The sequence below is a fragment of the Vespula vulgaris genome, chromosome 23 (assembly GCF_905475345.1).
Source record: "Vespula vulgaris chromosome 23, iyVesVulg1.1, whole genome shotgun sequence".
NCBI classification, from domain to species: Eukaryota; Metazoa; Arthropoda; class Insecta; order Hymenoptera; family Vespidae; genus Vespula; species Vespula vulgaris.
In genome coordinates, this window is record NC_066608.1 from 25,638 (window position 1) to 45,721 (window position 20,084).

At 43.7% G+C, this 20,084-nt stretch overlaps 2 protein-coding genes across 10 annotated transcripts in view; one reads left to right on the forward strand and one right to left on the reverse strand.

Annotated features, from left to right (window-relative positions):
* Window positions 1-30: 30 nt before the first annotated feature.
* Window positions 31-18,414, reverse strand: LOC127071809 (neprilysin-2). Of its 6 annotated transcripts, none has more exons than XM_051011494.1 (10): window positions 18,045-18,414; window positions 5,393-5,538; window positions 3,745-3,858; window positions 3,397-3,642; window positions 3,101-3,312; window positions 2,845-3,021; window positions 2,249-2,743; window positions 1,882-2,173; window positions 1,544-1,794; window positions 31-1,404 (listed from the first exon to the last, which is right to left on the reverse strand). In XM_051011494.1, the coding sequence occupies exons 1-10, from the start codon at window positions 18,191-18,193 to the stop codon at window positions 1,066-1,068; spliced, it is 2,421 nt and encodes an 806-aa protein (XP_050867451.1). In that variant the 5' UTR covers window positions 18,194-18,414; the 3' UTR covers window positions 31-1,065. The 6 variants fall into 6 exon arrangements, with proteins under 6 accessions (XP_050867451.1, XP_050867449.1, XP_050867452.1 ...); XM_051011492.1 differs by having other exon boundaries at window positions 3,745-3,873; XM_051011495.1 differs by having other exon boundaries at window positions 3,745-3,840; window positions 18,045-18,407.
* Window positions 18,415-19,357: 943 nt separating this feature from the next.
* The window catches only part of LOC127071812 (transcriptional adapter 2-alpha-like), a 46,049-nt gene continuing 45,322 nt past the window's right edge, over window positions 19,358-20,084 (forward strand). The window contains exon 1 of one of the 4 annotated variants that reach the window (XM_051011514.1): window positions 19,358-19,913. In XM_051011514.1, coding sequence (XP_050867471.1) covers window positions 19,850-19,913 — 64 coding nt within the window. In that variant the 5' untranslated portion in view covers window positions 19,358-19,849. The remainder of the gene's footprint in view (window positions 19,914-20,084) is intronic. The other 3 variants (XR_007785235.1, XM_051011513.1, XR_007785237.1) reach the window with 3 other exon arrangements.

Below are 20,084 nucleotides of genomic sequence, written 5' to 3' on the forward strand. Positions count from 1 at the left end.
TGCTAATCCAAGACATATATACAAAAGGAGTGTGATGATATAAAAAGCAAGGACATATATTTTTCTTATTGGTTGCGAGATATAACTATTATATGATTAATACTAGGTAGTCTAAGTACTTTGAGACGGTAACTATAGTTAGCAATCGTATAGTTCTCTAATGAGCATAGTTACCATTTGAAAAAGTACCAACGGAACGTATGTCGCCATTTGATTAATACGAAAAAATATCTTTAAGAAAACTAATCTTACATTTTTTTTCTCAGCAGAAACTTTTTAGCAGTCTCGCGTTACTGTCTAATTTTAGAGGAAGTTGATCCTATAAAAATGATATATCGATTTTCATTAATTGTTACAAAGTAAAACCATATTTCATTCCAATGCATGTACTCCCTTATTAACATTGAATAGTGAATATTGATGAAGATTATTAACGATAGATTAACAATAGAAAATTTAATAGAATCTACCGCGCACGTGCAACAATTGTCTTCGACATTTATGCGTAAACGTAAAATTTAACGAAAAAATAATCATTAACAGTGCTCGCAGCTAGACGTTACGATGCTAAATACTCGACATCTACCATTCACTTTTATTTACATAACACGTAGGATAAACGAGATATAGTTCTTTTTTTTCTTTTTTTTTCTTTTTTTTTTTTTATAAAAAGACAATAGCAAATGTAGCGTTTAAAACATCAGGTTTACCTAAAACACGTAAAATTCTAATCGATTATAATCTAATCAATTAGAAATCATTTGACTATTGTCAGAAACACGAATAGATACTCTTCTTATATTCCATTTTCAAGTTTAAACGTTTAACCATGTTAAAAAAAAAAAGAAAAAATGAAGATGATCCCTTTTACGAAACATCTTCGTCGTTATTGGTATAAAGCATCTTTAGAGCGAACCTTCGTTCTTTGAGGACGCATATCGGCGATCTGTCAAATCAACGATGTACCATAGATGTATCTATGCATATACATCGAAAACGCGTCGTTCGTCGTTGCATTCTTTGTGACTAAGGTGATAAGATAAGGAATTCGTCGATCGACGCGGTCTACCAAACGGCACACTTCTTTTCAGGATTCATCTTGGAACCAACAGGGCAATTGAAGTCTTTCGAGAATTCATTCATATTCGAGAACGGACCCAAAACACGAAATTCGCCAGGACTATGGAATCCCGTCGTGATGCGAAGCTTCATGGTTTCGGGCCGATATTTGCTGCACCAAGTATTGGCAGCGCTTATCCAAAACATTTGTTCGGGCGTATAGAAAAGTCCTGGTAATTTCTGTTCAGGATGATTTCGCTTGACCCATTCTTTGTATGCAAAGTAGGCCTCCTTGATACCGCCATTGTCTGCGATATTCTCACCTTGCGTATTAATGCCATTTAACTATAAGCAAGAAAACTCGTTAATGCAAGAGTATGCTCGGGAGACGAGACGAGAGAGAGAGAGAGAGGAATGAAACAATAAGATCTGAATAAGGCATCTAATTACGGAGGGAGGGAGAGAGAAAGAGAAATTTTCTTACTTTCAAACCGACTTCTTCGACGGTGTAATTTCTATATTGTTGAACGATGCACTCTGCTCTTTCCAGGTAATTCTCTTTGGTTTCTGGGGCCCACCAATCGACGAGATTTCCTTCCTTATCGAATTGTCTGCCCTGATCGTCGAAACCATGCGTGATCTCGTGACCGATGACAAATCCGATAGCACCGTAATTCATGTATCGTGGCCGATCATTGTTAAAGAAAGTTCCTTGAAGAATGCCAGCTGGGAATTCTGCGTATACGTTTGAAAAGGTTATATCGGTCGTATGACTATTCAATGTGATAATGAGAGATTCTTAAAGCAACGGAGATAACGTACGAATACTGTTTTCTATAGACGAGTAAAACGCATTCACGATCGCTGGCTTTCCGTGCGTTATCCAGTCACTCTTGTTAACTGGCTTTCTAAGTCTACTGAAAGAATATTCTATTCCGAAAAGCGTAAGATTCAAAATACTTTCGAGATAATTCCCTTCGGTCAATTCGAGTTTCTCGTAAAATTTCTCGAGTTTCTTATCGTCCAACAATTCGTCAGGATAAGCGATGTGACTGGACATCGATGCCGCTTTATCTAGAGCGCTCTCTTTAGTTTCTTCGTCCATCCAATCGACCTAAAAGGAGTCCGCGGCACTAATGTACTAACGTACGTATCACATACTTTTCGAAACAATTCGAAATTATTTTACCTTTTTCAAAATCTTGGTAAATTCTTCCCTAATATCGTTGACCATCTCGAGGGCATTTTTCTTGGCGTCCTCTTTAAAATATTTCCTCACGTACATCGCGCCAACGCTTATGGATAAACTTCCGGAAACCATGTCGACGCACTCCTTCCATCTGGCCTCTCTCTCGGCTTTACCGCTTAAAGCCGTCGAATATTGAAGCTGCCTCTTTCTGATATTCTCCGTAAGATAGCTGACCGACGCAGCTGCCGCCCTCCACATGACATAATTTGCTTGTACCCTTTTCGGTGTCCTACTCAAAAGCTGTTCCAAACTCTTTATATAGCTTGGCACGCTAACGATCACCACTTCGTTTTCCTCAACCTGAACGGTCGGTGCTAATAGCGTGTTAAAATATTCCTTCCATGGTATGCTCGGATAGTTGTTTGATAATTCCTTTATGGTCATTGGATTGTACAGCAATGTGGCGTTACGTCGTTTTTCATTGGGCAACGATATCTGTTCGAAGGAAGGGAAAATATTGAAATGATACGGCGGGTGAAACTATTACGACGTAAAATGGGATAACGCAAGAGTCCTCGTTACCGCGTAATACTTACATTCGCGAGTTTCATTTCGAAATCCAGAGAATCTCTAAGTTCCGTTACGGCTCTATCCTTGTCGGCTCCAAGAATTACGGCGATATCGACCATGTAATTGTAATAAGCTTGGACGATTTTATCAGCGAAGCCCTTGGACAAGTACTCGCGTGACAAACCGAGCGACGCTTGATCAAGCTGCAAGCATATCGATATCAGAGTTGTTGCTTGATCGTTGCAATTAGGATCGCAACGAGATGACGATTGTCCAACTTACGTCGATAATACGTATCGTGCTGTTCTTCAAGTCCACGCCAATGCTAAAATCTAGGAAGTAGTCGACGGAATAACCCCTTGTTCGGAATTTGTAAACCGAGTCCTTCCAATTGAAATTCTCTTCTTTCCAAGCGTCACCTTCTAGTACAGGCCAACCGCCTAATATTTGCAAAATATCGAGCAACGGTTCTAAACCCTTTTCTTCGATGGCCGCTAAAATATAATCGAGACGATACAGTTTAGATTGCAAATGGCAAGATGAAGTTTTATAAATTTTACAAGAGCCGCGTTACTTACTCTTATTCATGCAGTTCTTATAGAAAATCTTGGCCAACGTGAACGGGCGTGGCTCATTCGGCGGGCTCTTCTCCTCAATACTCGTTCTAAGTTGCTGCTGAAGATTATCGCTGATAACGCTAAACGTATTTACGCTAGTCTTGTCGTCCGGAATGATGGTGGACTTGAGAAAACCACCACAGGCGAATTTGTAAAAGTCGTCGCAGGGCTCTACGTCGGGATCCATGTTCTCCAATACTTTGGACGCTTTATCGAAAAGGTTCGCGAGAGTCAATGCGATCACGTTTCTTTATTTAATGGAAAATCTTGCATTTTATTTCATTCATATCTTTATCAGTTAAAACTCACCCGTGTGAACGCATCCTGGAGAGAAGCATATGTTTTCTTTCTCCGATGGTTGACGATCGATGGTGGCGGTATCTTTGATTACTTTTAGAGCTTCCGCTGTGGACGGTAGTTGCTCTGAATTAGCGGCAACTTATGGCGTGTGCAGATGTTGTGCGTGCAGATGCGGATTGGCGAGTGTAAAAAATCATATGCGATATTATGTGACATTAATGCAAAGCTATTCTAAAGCTATCCATCTCTATAACCGTGAACGGTCAGAAAAGAGTCACAGGCGAAAAATAGGCAAGTATGTATGGCGACGAGTGTCTAACGAATACGAGTACGGTAACGATTGCAAGATTAATGACGAATTAATGTTTGCGAATTTTGCCGATCGCGGGACTAGTCCAGAGACTAGATTTTTCTCGTTCGATAACCCGACGATGGACGATCGTGAATTCGAGTAGCAACACGAAGCAGAATGATTCGCTCATTCTCCACTTTTTTTGCTTCAAAGATAAATATTCGGGCGCGTTGCGGTCAAGCTTCTCGAAAACTATGAGCTGCGTGTGCGTATTAATTGTTAAAGCGAGAGGATACGTTTGCGAAAAGAGACAACGCTCGTCGATAAATTTCTTTCTCCTGGATTGCTTCGGTACATCCGATACCGTCGGGACTTATTGAAGTTAATGGTGAACGTGCATCGTTTAACCTAGCTACGCTCTTAGATCGATTAATCTCTATTTAATGCCAATTCAACGCTTAATGGTTGCACCGAATTGAAATAATTGCGTCCAACATAGATTATCGAATGGTTTTACGAGGGGGCAAGTGGTAAAACGAGCGACAAACAAAGCGAGATCAAGATCGTAACCGAAAGACATGACTCGATATAGTTGCGATCTATCTCTCTATCTTGTTGACTACCGGAGAATAATTGCGTTAATAAAAGCGAACGCAGTCGATAGACGCGCGTCCTTTCTATGTGATAGGGTATAGTTATATTTCACATGCTTCATAATGACATTTGTATTTTTATGATGTCAAATCAAAAAAAAAAAAAAAAAAAAAGAAAAAAAGAAGCATTGCTCGAGTCGTCTCGTTTATTTTATCCGACGTACTAATTAATTATAAGCATCGAATCTTTTCTTTCATCTCTTTCTTTTCTCCACCGTTTTTTTTTCAATCTTTCCGAGATCTCTTCGATGTCGTAGGAGACGTCGATCGACCAAAAATATCGCGGGATGTTAATGTAAATTAATTCAAATATTTAAAAACTCTACTGCGTTATCGCGTTCGACGCTTATGTATTTTATAGTTTTACGCGATTACTCCGACGTGGTTAGTGACTAATTTTCAAAACACTATTGATTCTGACGCGATTCCTGTAATCGACGATTCCAAAAATATACTGATATGCGTCAGAATCAGCAGAATAGGATTAATATATTTTTCTCTTTCTCTTTTCTTTGCTTATTTTTCAATTATTTGATCTCCGGTCGCACGCAACCCACTCCTTTCTCCATTGCGTCGAATGATCGACACGAGTCGTAATCACATCAATTCTTTGAACAATATTTATAACGAGTTTAACTGTTATTAATGGGCAATCGGATTACCAGGTCTAAATGGAGACGCATTGTAGAAAAGAGCAAATAACATTTCTTACCGTTCGACGACTGCTCGCAAGATGCTGTATTCGCGGCCAATACACCGAGCGCGACGGCCAGGGCGATGCACAAGAGGACACCGGACACTGCGATTACCGTTAATCCACGTTCCAAAGCCGATCGTCTCTTCCACCATGTTGGATTTCTGGAAACGTAGACGAAGGTAAAACAATCTGCTCGTACGTTTCTACATTTCTATCATGACAATTCGATACGAGTGTACGAGGTTCGGAATTGTAATGAATCGTAATTCCAATCGATCGTACGATAAATTCGCGAGGCTATTTCTACCGAATTGCTAAAATTATGAATTGTCTTGGTCGTTCTTTCTCTCTCCAAGTCCGCCGGTTTAATAACGGATTAGGAATTACGCTTGATTGAAATTTCTTCCTACTCAAACTTTTCGTCGTTACATAAAGAAAAAGAAACTAACGCGATAAATGATTTGGACATTTCTTCCTTTTACTCGCCGAGCGTCCGTTCATTCTTTACGATTGAATAATTTCTTGTCGCAAGCGACTCGTATTTGATAATCTTTTTCGTTAGAGTTCAATTAAGCGTGTCTCTATCGGATTAGAAATGAAGGAACGATGATAGTTTTTGCGATTTGCCAATTCTATCGACGAGATCGATCGAAAGAAATGGAAGCCAGTATACATATATACATATACATACAGGCATGATGCGCACGCACAGACAGAGCATCTAATGTGATAAAGACGAACAAAGTGTCGTTCGAGATAGCCGAAGAATACATTGTCAAGGAACGCACCGAGGAATATCCTGCGTGGAGATTAAACGTAGGAAAAAACTCGTCTTTTGCCGCGCTCGACGTAATTGCGATAAAGCACGTAAGTACTTACTTACTTGGAATGTCGCAATCGCTTCGACCGTAGTTTTGTATCGTTATCGCTAACGTACGAGCTGGTCATTTCGCGATAGTGAAAAGGGGACGTAGGAACACCTTAACCGATAATAGCATTAAGCCCAGGATAAATAGTTTTTCGTATATTTGTCGATGATAATTTCGATTTTTCTTTTTGAGGAAAACTTTCATTAATGTGCGATAATAATAATTAATCATATTCTAACAGCACAAATAAATCATTGCGAATGAAAAATAAATTGACAAATTAAGCTGGAGATACCATTTCTTTTCATTGGAACGAAAAATAAAATACGAGTTTCAAGAACTTCACCTTGTTTTATCAAATAGCCGTGTACGCTTTCAATTCGGCCTACGTTTGAATGGCCGCTACGAGACTCGTGCCGAGCACGCACATGAATATATCTACTTAAGTAATTTAGATATATCTTTAGGTGTAGGTACTACTTGGGCCAATGCCGAGCAACGCAATAGAGTTTCATCTACGGGACGACGCAATCGAGTGTAATGACCTCTTCGGTGCGCATCGACACGAGATTTCGGACACACATATGTGTTTAATTCAACGTATTCTTCGAAATATTAGCGGCGAAGGATAATAAAGATATAATTAGATATAGTGTCTTTTCCGTTAGAATTTATGGCAATACTACAAGGTTTGAGCTGTAACAATGATCGAGATGTTATTGCCGTTGAACGGCGCTTGATTCAACGTTCGTTTGAGAGAGCTCGGATATATCGGATATATCGACCACGCCACGGTTGAATAATTACGAGAAAGTCCATGGTCCCGGTGTTACTTTATTTTCCGATCGCCGCAGTCGTTAAGAAAGACGAGGAGAAAAGCTTTCGATTAGATTCCTTTTGACGCTTGAACGATATCGATTTACTTTGTAAGAACGTCGTAAGAATCATAAAAATCGTAAAAATGCAACAGGTTTCTCGTCCTCGGCGTAAATAAGTCTATACACACACACACGTATGTATATGTATATGTATATGTATATGTACGATATATGTAGGAATTAGGAGAAGAAAAATGTAAGGTCTCTCTTATAAGGTTTATCCTCTAAATTATAATTAGAAATAATTTCTTCCCTTTCTTTATAAATTCTTCATCATGCTCGATGAAAGAACAACCATATTTACATTATTACGTTAGATAACGAAACAAAAATGTTCCATCGTTTTATGAGTAACGAGTTTCATCGACGAAGATACGGTTCTCGCAGTCGTTTTACCAGGATATCAAAATTAGGTTCGCGTTCGATCACGAATTTGTCGGGCCAATGATCAGTCAATCGAGTCTACGCTCATGAAATCGTAAACGAGATCGATCCAACGAGGAACGAGTATCGATAATTATGAATTTATAACGATTTTAAAAGGTCTACAGATCTCATTTGGGCACGCATAATAAATTAGCTAACGGTTAAATCGATTCTGAATCTCGATAAATTTCATCGATTTCAAAGTCTTCGATCTTAGATGTATCTAGGTATGTGTATTAGCGTCGCAGAAAGCTATCGTTGGTATATATCATTGCTGTATATCGTCGTTGCTCGATCGTATTTGTAATCGAGTCTCGTTCGATATCGAGACGGTAATCCTTTGACAGAACGATTCGAATCGAACGGTCGCTCGTTTAACATACTTTTCATGAAAAAGAGAGGGACGAACCGACCGACCGACCGACCGACCGACCGACCGACCGACCGACCGACCGACCGACCGACCGACCGACCGACCGACCACGTCAGCACGTCGAGTATATACACTAAAAAAGAATGTAGTCCGCATGTTAATCCGAAAAAGAACGAGTGGCTCATGGCGAGCCTTACCATCTTGGTCAAACATACTACCTTCGGACGGTTCTTTCATCTTCCATTTTTCGTTTCGTTTCGTTTCGTTTCCTTTCCTTTCCTTCTATTTCTTCGCTTTCAAAGCGATGTCCTTCAGCGTTATACAGTCTTTTGTCTTGCTCTTCTTGATTTTCATCTTCTACCTTCTTCTCTCAATCTCTTTTATAATTCCTTATGCGACGTGCAGTGGGTAATTGATAATAGTAGATTTTTTCATTTCCGCAAATTACAAGATCGTGGAAGACGCTTGAAATGGAATTAATTCGCTCACTTGAATTCTATATGGCAATTTATTAAATCGTGTTCTCACGCGATTTAACAATTGCCATCAAGGTCGATAATATTTCGTCCCGACTCTTTTCTCACGATTTTCAAATGAAATTTTTCCTTCGACTCGCTCCTCCTTCGATTCGACATAGATTCAAGAATACATAACGTATAAGCTACGTAAGAAAGGCGAGAGACCTCGTGGCTTGAAATTTATTCCGAACTCTAGGCCAGTTACTCGAGGAGAGGCAAATGCGATTCGAGTACAAACGATTCGAAAGGTGCGCGGAATACGAATTCGTTCTCGTCTGCTTCGCGAATCTAAAAGCTGATGTATGCGTGTATACCCGCGGAGAGAAACGGCGTATGATGGTAGTTCCCTCTCCATTCGGTCAAATTTCTCTTACGATATGTGTCTCGTGCTATCCCTTCTCGGTATTATTCTAGAACGATATATGTTTATAAATATCAGTGTACGTTAGTAATTTTGTATGGAGAGGAAGCCAGAGGCCATCCGATACTTGTACAGGTATACATACGAATCGACGGGGACGCACACGCGAGCGCGTGCGCGCGACAAGCGATCGGTCTACTATAAGCATACCAAATGCTCAAGGTGTCTCTTTGAAATACGTACTTACGAACGAACGATGGCATACTTTTAATCGACCAAATAAACGACGTATGTATCTTACATTGGATAGGCTCGCGAAATACAGGATCGCGTATGCTTGCTGCTCGTCAGGCGGAAACGTCGTTTCCTGTAGAAAGTAAGACTCCGCTTATGGAATCGTGAAAGAAAAGAACCGATAAGGAGAAGATTCGTCCTTATCGAACAGGTCGCGCACGATCTCCCGAAATCGTAGAAACGCGCGATGTTCGCGCTCGCGTAATACAAGGAAACGAATAAATTCGTGGGCGGTATGGCAACCGCCAGATCTATCGTGCGAAGATGATAAGAGTGAGAGATGTCGCGATACACTGATCGTTCGCTTTATTAGCTACGCTGCCAAAGAAAATATTTTTGAAATCGACTTGCGTAACGTTCCCTTGAGCAAGAATAATCGCGAAGGCGCGTCTGCCAATGGTCGTCGAGATGATAGAAATACGGCAACTAGTATCACGAATGATTATTCAAAAACGATTATAATTTCATTACCATTCGGAATTATGATTTATTCGTCGGAACTACGGAGTCGTTCTCCTTCACAAGTGCGAAAACTTGCGACGAGGAGGGAAAGTAGTACCGGGAGGAGAGCGGCTCCTAACAAAATCGTGTCTCGCGTGCTCCTCTTTTCGCGCGCGATATAATAGCGCACGAAGCTCCGCTTCCGCTTATTTTTCTCTTACTTCCTCTTTCGTTTCTTCCTTCTTTCCTTCTCGATGTATATATGCGTCTACGTATCTACGTCTACCGAACACGAGATTATGCAACCCGGACAAGGCGATGCGATATCGCGGAAATTATCGAATGCAACTTCTGCGTAGCTCTTTTCTAACATCTCCTCTTGCGGAACCGCGATATTGTGAATATTTCGCAAGAAATATACGTAGGTATCCTAACCGAGTACTCCTAACCGAGCTCGAGGACAAAAGCACGTTTCCGTGCTAACGCTTCAACGATCCTATCACGTGGATAGTACATCCTTAGTTGCATCATGCATAACTACTAATCAAATATAACGTATGAACGTATAAATGGAAACAATGTAACTTTATTATTTGTCCGAGCCAACTGATTTTTCGTATCTTATTTATGAGTACTGCAATATTTCTTTGATCGATAATACTCGAAATATCGCGTATGACTACGTTCGTTGTAACTGTTGTTAAACGACGCGCGTTAAAGCGTAACGTCGTAACGTCGCAACGCCGTAACGTCGTAACGTCGCAACGCCGTAACGTCGTAACGTCGTAACGTCGTAACGCCGCAACGCCGTAACGTCGTAACGTCGTAACGTCGTTACGAGGAGTCGCCGGTAATTAATTCGAGTGGGCTTGAATCGTACGGTAGTAGAGGCATGATCAAATGAATTCCGGAGCAGGAGATCTATATTTCATCGCGTGAGCGCGATTCAAAAGTATCCATACGTTAATCGTGAAATGTGACTTTTCGCCGATAACGCGTGATCCCTTACTTGTCAATTTCTATTATAGCCTTTTCGTTTTTCTCACCGCCAAACGCGTTCTATTTCGTTCAGCAAAACGAATTATTGCAACGTCGATTGCAACGAGAATCCACTCTCGTCCGAAATTACTCGGGGGAGATAAATCAATTTCGATAATTACGCGAGACACGAGATCATCCGTCGAACGAACGGCTCGTTGGCCGCTCGTTATCGCGAGAGGACTCGTATAAATTCCTCTTTGTTTCGTTCTTTCATGCCTTCCTGGTATCTTTCTTTTTTTCTTCTTTTTGTTTGTGTTGTTTTTTACCTGTCATTGCGATTTTACCATATACATATTTATTTCCATTTACAATTAGCGGTTTCGTCAATGTACTTACATCCGTCGGCGCGGCATGAAAATCTTTGTCTAATAGATCAATCGAAGGAAGGGAAATTTTTTAAAGAAAAGAGCGTCATGTTCGACGCTATTCGTCCACGTCTATCGTTTGTTGTTTTACGAGACGCATCGTAATTGCTTTTCAAACAAAGGAAGAATCTGAAGAAGCTTGGAAAAGCAATCAACGTGCTTACGGCTCGTAGTATTATATATTCCTCTTTTAAGGATGATATCGCAAACATTGTTGGCGACATTACGAAAATATCTTCGCCGTTAGGGATCGTTATTTTGGCTATACGAAATGGTTTCGTCCATCGAGCAAGATCAAGATTGCGCAAACGAGAAACGCTAATGCAAGACTCGGGAAGAATATCGAAGCCTAATAGCTTTATGTAAATAATCTCGTTCTGTCGGCTTATTGTTATAACGCGTTGCGACTTGGTAGACATTTGTAAACTTGCACCATGAACCTTAATGGTGTCTGGAGGATAAACGGGATCGTGGAACTTTCGCTATGCTCGACTCGACCTTTAGTAGGCTTTGCAAATTTCAAGTGTTTACGAGCGAGCATCGCACGAGCGTCGTTTTCTTTTCAACGATCCGTTCGCTTTGTCTCGTCGAAAATCGAATAAGGAACGATCTAAATTTAGGATCAAACGATCCATCGTATCTTTGAAAAGTCGAATATTCTTATTCGTTCATAGTCGTTCGTTTGTACGTATTTATTTATACCTTCTTAGGTAAGAAGAAGAAAAACGATTAAAGATCGTATCGCGAATCTATTAATTCGTAATTTATATGAACGCGAAGAGAAAGACAAATGTAACGCGCCAACTGAATTTCGATCTTTACGTGCTATACCATATCGTCTCATTTCGTTCCACTTTGGCGCAAAATGCGTTTAACATGCAGCTCTATTGTTAGTAAGACCTCGATAATTGAATCGATCAGCGTGTACGTTCACGTGCGTGCGCGCGCGCGCGCTCGCCCCCACGCGCGTGCTTTAACGTTCCGCGAAAGAATTTCCGTCCGTTCTTTCGCCGATTTCGAACGAGTTCCAAAAGAATTAATACTCCACGATACAAGCAAATCGTCGACACTTACGTTTGTTTCGATCGAGTTTGAACGAGAGAGCGATGCTTGGCCGGTGATACTTGATTATCTACGTTGCGTTTTTAAGATCTAAGGACAAAAGAAAAGTTCTCGGCCGTAACATCAATGCCTGGTCGACGTGTTTTATCATCGTCAGAATCCTGGCGTGCATTGAAGTCACAAGATTTCTACTTCCATCGCGGAATAGGCTCGTCTAATCGTGTAATTTTCATAAAGATTCGAGTTCGTAATACGTGTGAAAGCAAGATCTCTGCCCGACGCGACGCGACGCGACGCGACGCGACGCGACGATATGATCCAGCTACCTGCGCGCGAACACCTTGATTGTCGGAGCAACGCGTGAGGCCGATTTCTTTCGAGATGTAATTGTTGCCAACGAAGCTGAAGATAAGTTTTTCTAATCTCGATATAGTAGCGATAAGGCGAAGCTTGACGAGGACCAACGGAGTCTCTCGTTTGGAAATTTACAGCTCGATCTCTCGTCGTTGGGACGAGAAAGGCTATTCGAATAATTATTTCTCGAAGCAGGTGCATGTTTTATTCTCTTCAAGGTTTCTGTGATGGATAAAACGATTGAAACGATAAAAACGTAAAAATCTGTCTCTCTGGTTCTGAGAAAAAGGTAGTACGTAGGTTCGAATCGTTGAAACGACACAACGATCTTTGTTAAACTTTCATCTTCCGCGATATACTTTTTATTCTCGATCGAACTTGACTGGTTTCACCGATTGATCGGCGGCTTTTTGCCGACGTTACGTAAAGTATCGGTAGACCTATCTAGCCGATAAAAGCGGTACGGACGTATAAATGCGCGGGTTTCTACTATATACAGGCGGTCCCTCGTAAAAATCAACCGGAAAGAAAAGAAACATAAAACTCGATACGGGAAAGCTGCATCTTACGATCGGCCAATCCGCGTTGCGCGCGCGCGCTCTCTCTCTCTCTCTCTCTCTGCATACACGTAAAAATGGCACACTGCGCACTTCTAATAAAAACGACGTCTTACGGCTTCTCCTTCGTTACGCGATGGAAAAAAATGATCCCTGTACCGATAGTTCAAACGTCTACTCGATGAAATTTATCGCGCTTTAGTCGCACGTCTCTTCAATTTATTAATCGAATCGAATTCAATTTCATTAGACACTGGATCCATCGTTTAATCTTATAGAGGAAAACAACGATATTTATTTCAACTCTAGAACGTTTTAGCCTACCGTCACTTATTTTCCAACTTCTTTACGAAATGGCTAAACGTTTCTGTTAATTACGTACGCGATAAAGGAGAAGAAATATCGCAGTTAAATCTAAAACTCACTTAATGACGGTTTGCTTCATACTGTTCGTCATTTTGACGATATTACTCTGTCCCAGTCTCTATTCTTTTTCAAATCCTTGTGTAACTCTTCGTTTTCTTCGTTTGCTCGCCTTTCCTTTTCCTAATGACTCACTAGCACACGACGAACACACACTAAAAAGTTTTTACTCGATGCGTTTTGTTTACGATTTCATCGGGTTAGATCGAAAGCCTTTTGCTTAGGAGAAATTTTTCCTCCACTGGTCTCTCTTTCCCAAGGTTATATCCTTCGAAAGGATCTCCTCTTCTCTTTCTCTACTCTTTCCTCGTTCGAGTCCGGACATACATACGTACGTGGAACGGTTTGGAGTGTGGCGCCGGACTGAACGGGCGCGCGCGTTTCTCCTCGTATTTAAACGCCCTCTCCCTACCTCCGTGATCCTCTCTCAGTCACTCTCGTTCCTAGCGCCACGGAGTTTCGACGACTCTCCTTTTCTTTTTACGCGCGACTTCTCTCTCTTCCTCTTATACCTCCGTCCTCCTCACTTTTCCCATGTTGCTTTCGACGCGAAAAGGCACGCTCGATCAAAATTATGCCAGACGCATTAATCGTATCCTTGGCCAGTATCGACGATAAAGCGCATCGAGCCTTTCCATCGATATATCCTTCGCACGCTTCAAAATGAAAATTCGACCACTTCGTTCGGTTGTATCGTATGCGAATTCGTAACGTCGCGCGCTATCAGAAATTCGTCCGTACAACAGAATATATCTCCCCAGCGTCTACAAGCAATCCTAGGAATTGAAAGGAATCTCAAAGTAATCTTCGACGTGCGGTTACGTATATTAAACGTTCTTCCAAATTTCGTACAAGAGTCATCGTCGACGGCGAAGGGTGATCGTTTCATAAAAGCCTAGAAAGTCCACGTCGCTGCGCGAGGCTCCGACAGCGATCGGACGTTCGAAGGCTCTACGAAAAAAGAGAGAAAACTGGTTTCGACCGGTTGCGTTACAGGATAGATCGACGACCGTCCATAGAGAGATCCTTCGGTGGCTCTCATTAATTACGCATATGCGATCAACGAGTCGTACGGCGAGAAACGGCTGAAAGCATCGTCCCGTTCCTCGTTTTAATATGAAAAAGTCGTGAGATAAAGCAAAAACGCGCGGTAAATTTGTAGGATTCGAGTAGAGTAAGATAGCGACTCGTGGCGATTCGCATAGAAAGAAGTGCTTCTTGCGCTGATCGAAATGAGAAAGAACTTGTTAATGTCTCTAACAAGTTCTTTACCTTCTCGATCTCTCCGCTGCGTTATTCGCTAGTATATCGCAAGGACGAACCAGCGCGACAAGTTTCTAACTTGTCGTATATCCCCCGAAGGGAAGGATTTTACTTGGGTCGTGGCCCACCGCTACTCGAGACACGTCTTAATATCGAATGAATAAATACAAAAGCTGCGGACGTGCGTAAATTTGACCGAGTTTCAGGGAGTTGAGACAACCCAACGCCACTGGGTTGTAAGTTTGGAAACCATTGTGTAGAAAGTTCCAAACTACTGTCCTAGAAACAGCTTCGACGATTCGTAAGTGCTCCAGTTAAATGTTCCGGGTAACTATGGTTACCTTTAAAACTAAGACTGATCTACGCACTTGCCGCGAATCTTTCTTATCGTCCGCGCGGTACGCGCGTAATGCCGACCTCGCGGATGTCGCCAATTGTCCGTAAGTACGGATACGTTTATGTGATTTTTTGCGCGTTCGGTCGTAACAAAAACAAAAATAGTAGTACCGGCTTGCGCGAGTTTTTGATCGATCGTAGCGATCGATTAATGACTCCTCGAAATGAAATTCGTTTAATGACATAAGAAGGAAAGTGAAATAAGTTAAAAATGAATCGCGATATGAATCGCAAAGCGAATAAAGTGCGATCGAGGGAGGATCCATTCGCAGACGTTTAAACGTTTATAGTCGACTGGTAGAAGAGCAGGAAATTTTATCGACAAAGACGAACGTTGGAACGCGATAGAAGGGAAGGAGGTACGACGGGAGGAAGTATCTACCACGCGCTCCTTGTCGCAACGGTTCGTCAACAAAGTCCTTGCGGTTTTACGATAGAAAGATCGCTTAGGAGGCAAAAATCCAGGGCGCGTCGTTTCTGACTCGTCGGACTTGAAAAAAAAAAACGACGTTCAAGACGAATCGCATCGATCCGACTTGATTTTCTCAAGGGAGATGAGAGACGAGCGCGTCGATTCGCGTCGATCGGGATCTTAGACGTCCGACGATCCTCCTCTCACGATCGAACCCGTCGATCGGTTCGACCTTCGCCTTCTTCCCTCACGCGTGGAAGCTCGCAACTTGGCAGATAAAAAGGTAACTTCCAAGTTCCGAGCAGAACGCTAAGAATCGGTGCGTGGGCGACACCTCGTCGGTGAATATTCCATTATCTCCCGTTTCTAATTTATTTCGACTCGTGCCCGTGCACCACCGCCGCCAAAGGTTTCTTTTCTCTTCGTTTGTCCCTGTTAAATGGCCGTTATTTCGTTTCAGTCCTTTTTCTCCCTCATCTGCGAAGAAAAGTTTCGCCCGATTAGACCACCGATTCTTTTTAAAGTCCCCCTTTCGAAGAAACCTGCCTCCTCTTTCGTCCTAATCGATCGCAAGTTTTACCAAATTAGGTAAAATCGATGGAATCCTATATAGATACCGCATCCGTCTTCGGTGTATGTCAGATCAATAATTTCAATGGGAATCCATCCGTGTCGTTCTTCATTCGCACACGACAATTGGTAAGAGAGATATGAAAAATGACACGAATGCCTCCAGACGAGGAACTGCGACGAGGAGGTCGACGAACTCTGACGACCGAGTACGTCGATTCCGACGAAGGAAATCTCGGATTTATCTGGATTTATCTCAAAGGATTATCGGGCGACACTCGCGCGTAATCGAACGTCCAGGGGAAAAACTTGAAACTGCGGCTTTATCGATCGTTCGACGAGTTGTTCGATATTTAACGAGAATTTCGATAACTCCGGGCATAAAATTGATCCATCGATTCTAGCATCGACGCCTATCGCATAATTATAGAGAAACCACGTACGTGGTAAAAGACAGGAAATACTTATCCGGTCGTTCTAGATGAGTTCATTTTAAACGGTCTCTCGAAATGCGTCGACGGGTTATGGAACACGCATCGAGATTAAGAGAAGGATTTGCATCTCGGGCGAAAGATCGAACGAGATATCTCACCGACTAGTTGGAAGATCGCGCGTTCGATCTGTGCGAGTCATCTTGTTACAGGAGTGCTCATCAAGGAGCAGAAAAACGCGCGCACACAAATCCTATGTCGCTGTAAACCCTATTATCGCAACGAATCGATCGTCTCGTCGTTGAAATTTAGGCGTTACGCGCAAATATCACGTATGTAGCTATTTATCGCACGTCCTTCGGGGGGTCGACGTTTCCTCGCATTTTCGTCAGGATCGATGCCAGACGAGTCGCCGAGTTCGAACTCGGACGATAAATAAATTTAATGGATAACCTACGCGAGGTTTGTTCGCGACAGAGGAAACGGTTAATCTCTGCGAATCAGTAGTGCTAAATTAGTTTCAATTGCATATGAGAGGAAGAAAACAAGGTCCTTAGGGCAGGAAAACCGATTACAATCGGTTAGAAAAGTCGTCGGCGTTCTTCAGACGCGAAAATCTGTATGGAGGCTATAGAGCGATAGATCGAACCGGGTCGATTCTTCGCGACAAATAACAAACGCGCCTAGTTGAACTAGGAGGGGCGGCTCGAAAGAGTCTTGGCTAGACGCGCAAGTACGTGTAGGCTAAGCTGATCCAGGTTATCCCGTTATACTTGTAGCTCGACTACGATAGTCGTCGATTATCGGCTACGACGATAAAATAAAATTCTTGTTTCGATCGAACTCGAGCGGGACTCGGACTTTGCGATAACGACGTGTATCGTTGCCTCGACCGTAACAGCGCGTTCGACAGAGAAGGAACGATTTTGCGTTTCCTCCGAAGATCGAGAAAGCGTCGTTAGGAGATGTTGTTTTCGATCGATCGTTCCATTCGCATCGTCGAACGTGACGAACGCGTCTACGAACAAGAACGTAAGAATTCGACTCGTTTTACCGGTACTTGCCGACGCATACGAAGCTATATTCGAAGTCACGTGAAAGGACACGAGGTAAGAGGACGAGGTAGAGGAAAGAAGGAGCGATCGACGCGCTTGCAAGGTCGAACGATAGCCGTGAAAACAGTTTCTCTTCCATCGCGCGACGAGCTTTAAGCTTCGCGACGAAGGTACGAAAGTTGAGGAAAAGCGTTTAGCACGCGTAGGCGTTTTAAGAAAGTCGAAGCGTGTCCGCGTATCGGAAGCAGCGTCGAACGAACGTCAAAGCGCAACCTCGACATCGAGCGAATTCGGACTTGGAGGATCCAATGTGCGAATATTCGATTCGATCGAGATACAAGACTGTACACTCTCTCGATGCACTCGGCGCTAGTGCGCGTCCCGTTATACAGCGATACCCGCGGCGATGCTAATGAGACAAATTGAAGTCACAAACGGACCGTGAGAGGTCCGATAACCCCTTGGAGAAAGGGCTCTCGTTCCTTTCGATCGCGGAAAGAAATTTTTCGTCGAAAAGGACGACGATTCGTATGTGCGTGAGGGCGACGAATGGAATCGAGGAGGAGAAGAAAACTTACCCTTTCGTGGTAGTCCCTTCGTAAACCCTATCGTATAAGCACGCGCGAGCTACATCGAGAACGTCGGCCTTCCTGCTGCCATCTCCAACGTCGAAGTCGTGATATCGAAGCGTCGTCGCCTTCGTGAAATCCGGCTCGTCTTTTCTCATCTTATTTCTACCGATCGAACCGCCACGAATCTAGGTTATATATCGCCGCAAAAGCGACGACGAGAGGGACGAGCTTGCAGAGAGATATTCGCGAAATCGGTCACCGTCGCGATCACCTACGCACGAGCTCTCGACGCGTATCTCTCTCTTAGATCCGAGCAAACTCTTCTCTTCGGAGGGAGAAAAGCAACGAGACGAACGAACACCTTGACGACGAGCAAGGCCGCGATTTTTGATTGTTTTCCATGGCGCTTCGCGTACAGGAAATTAATGCCGTGATATTCTCAGCAGCGATTTTAAATTTTCGGAGGGGCAGAGGGAATGGTCGAGAGCACCGCTTCGACTTTCGTCCAACCGGCGAAACCGCTCGCGAGAAACGTATCGAGCGAGGAATCGTGGCGCTGGTATAACGGTAGCGCTGCGTTTGAAATTCTTTGCGCTCTCGGGCCAGGCCGCATCTCTCGTTAGCGCCGCAGCGCTTGCCGTGAACCTTCTTACGGCTCGCGCTTCTTACTTTCTCCTCCATCGCCGAGGAGGCAGGCTTCCTTCGTACCGCTCGAAACGGTTGTCCGAGGAACGACGACAAAAAGGAGAACCGTGCGCCGGCACGTAACGCGGGCCGTAAATCTCGGCAACGTTTACGAACGAACGTTCGTCTTTTCCATTCTCGTCGGCGACGGCCATCCTCATGGAAGACACGGCAAAACCGAACCGGTTCATGCGACTGATTATCCAAGCTCTTTTCGTTACACGCGCTTTGTGCGCGCGGGAATCGCCCTCGAGTGTTCTACATGTAATATCGAAGGTCAGCGTTAACCGAGTACTTCTTGACGGCTCGCGCGAAGCAAACTTTACGAGGTCGAATAGTCAATCGCAATCGCGCGTTAAAACGGAGAAATCCAAAATCGAAGGAGCGAGGAAACGAGGGGCAACGCCGAGATAACCAAATCGACGATCGATCGAACACGCGATTCATAAACGCGAAGGTCTCGAGTACTCGCGCGTGCGCGTATAGACTTTATCGCGTCGTTACGATCGCCACGCTCGCGCATCGCATCTCCCACTCGACGACGTCTTCCTCCTCTTTTTCTCCTTTCACGGCCGCGTCCCCCCACGAGGAACGGTGGAAGAGCGCGCGTGGTACTATCCGTCCGCGTCATTTGACGATTCGCCTCGCGTTTTCGCAGCGCTGACGAATCGATCATTGACATTCGACGGACGTAGACGGCAACGCTCGCTCCTAGATATCGAGAGCGAGATACGAGGAAAGAAGATTTCTCGCCAATTCTCGATCGATCGAAACGAGAGGTAATCCCGTCGAGGAACGAACTAATCGCAGGGGAAAACAATAAAGGAGAATTTCCATGACTTTGAATCTCTTCGATCGCTATTCTCGATACGAACCAACGCGCGTTACCGAGGGGTCGGATCGAGGAAACCGATCGCAGCGCCAACGTCGTCGAGACCTTTCTCGCCGGTCCTCTTTAGCCACGGAGGCGATTTCGAAGCGCCGTCTGGCAGACGGCCACCGCGTTCCGCGGTCTTTCCTAGCGAGTCACCCCTCGCGCTCGTTTCTTCGTTCGTGCGCGTTGCTTGCCGCGCGAGGATCGAGGCGAGCCGGCGTCCGTCCGAGAGACTCGTAAGATTCCACGAAACATGGCCAATCCGAATCTAACGGATATGACGGAGGAGGATGCGGCGGACTTGCAGTTTCCCAAAGGTACGTACGACCCTCGTCCATTCGACGTCCATTCGTTCCGAGCTCGAGATATACGCGTATGTGCGCGGTGATCGAGTCGGCCGAACGTAACCTCCCAAGATTCGACCAGTAAGCCGAGGAAAGGGTATACGAGGTAAATGCGACGAGTCTCGAGGGAGTTTCGAGCGGACA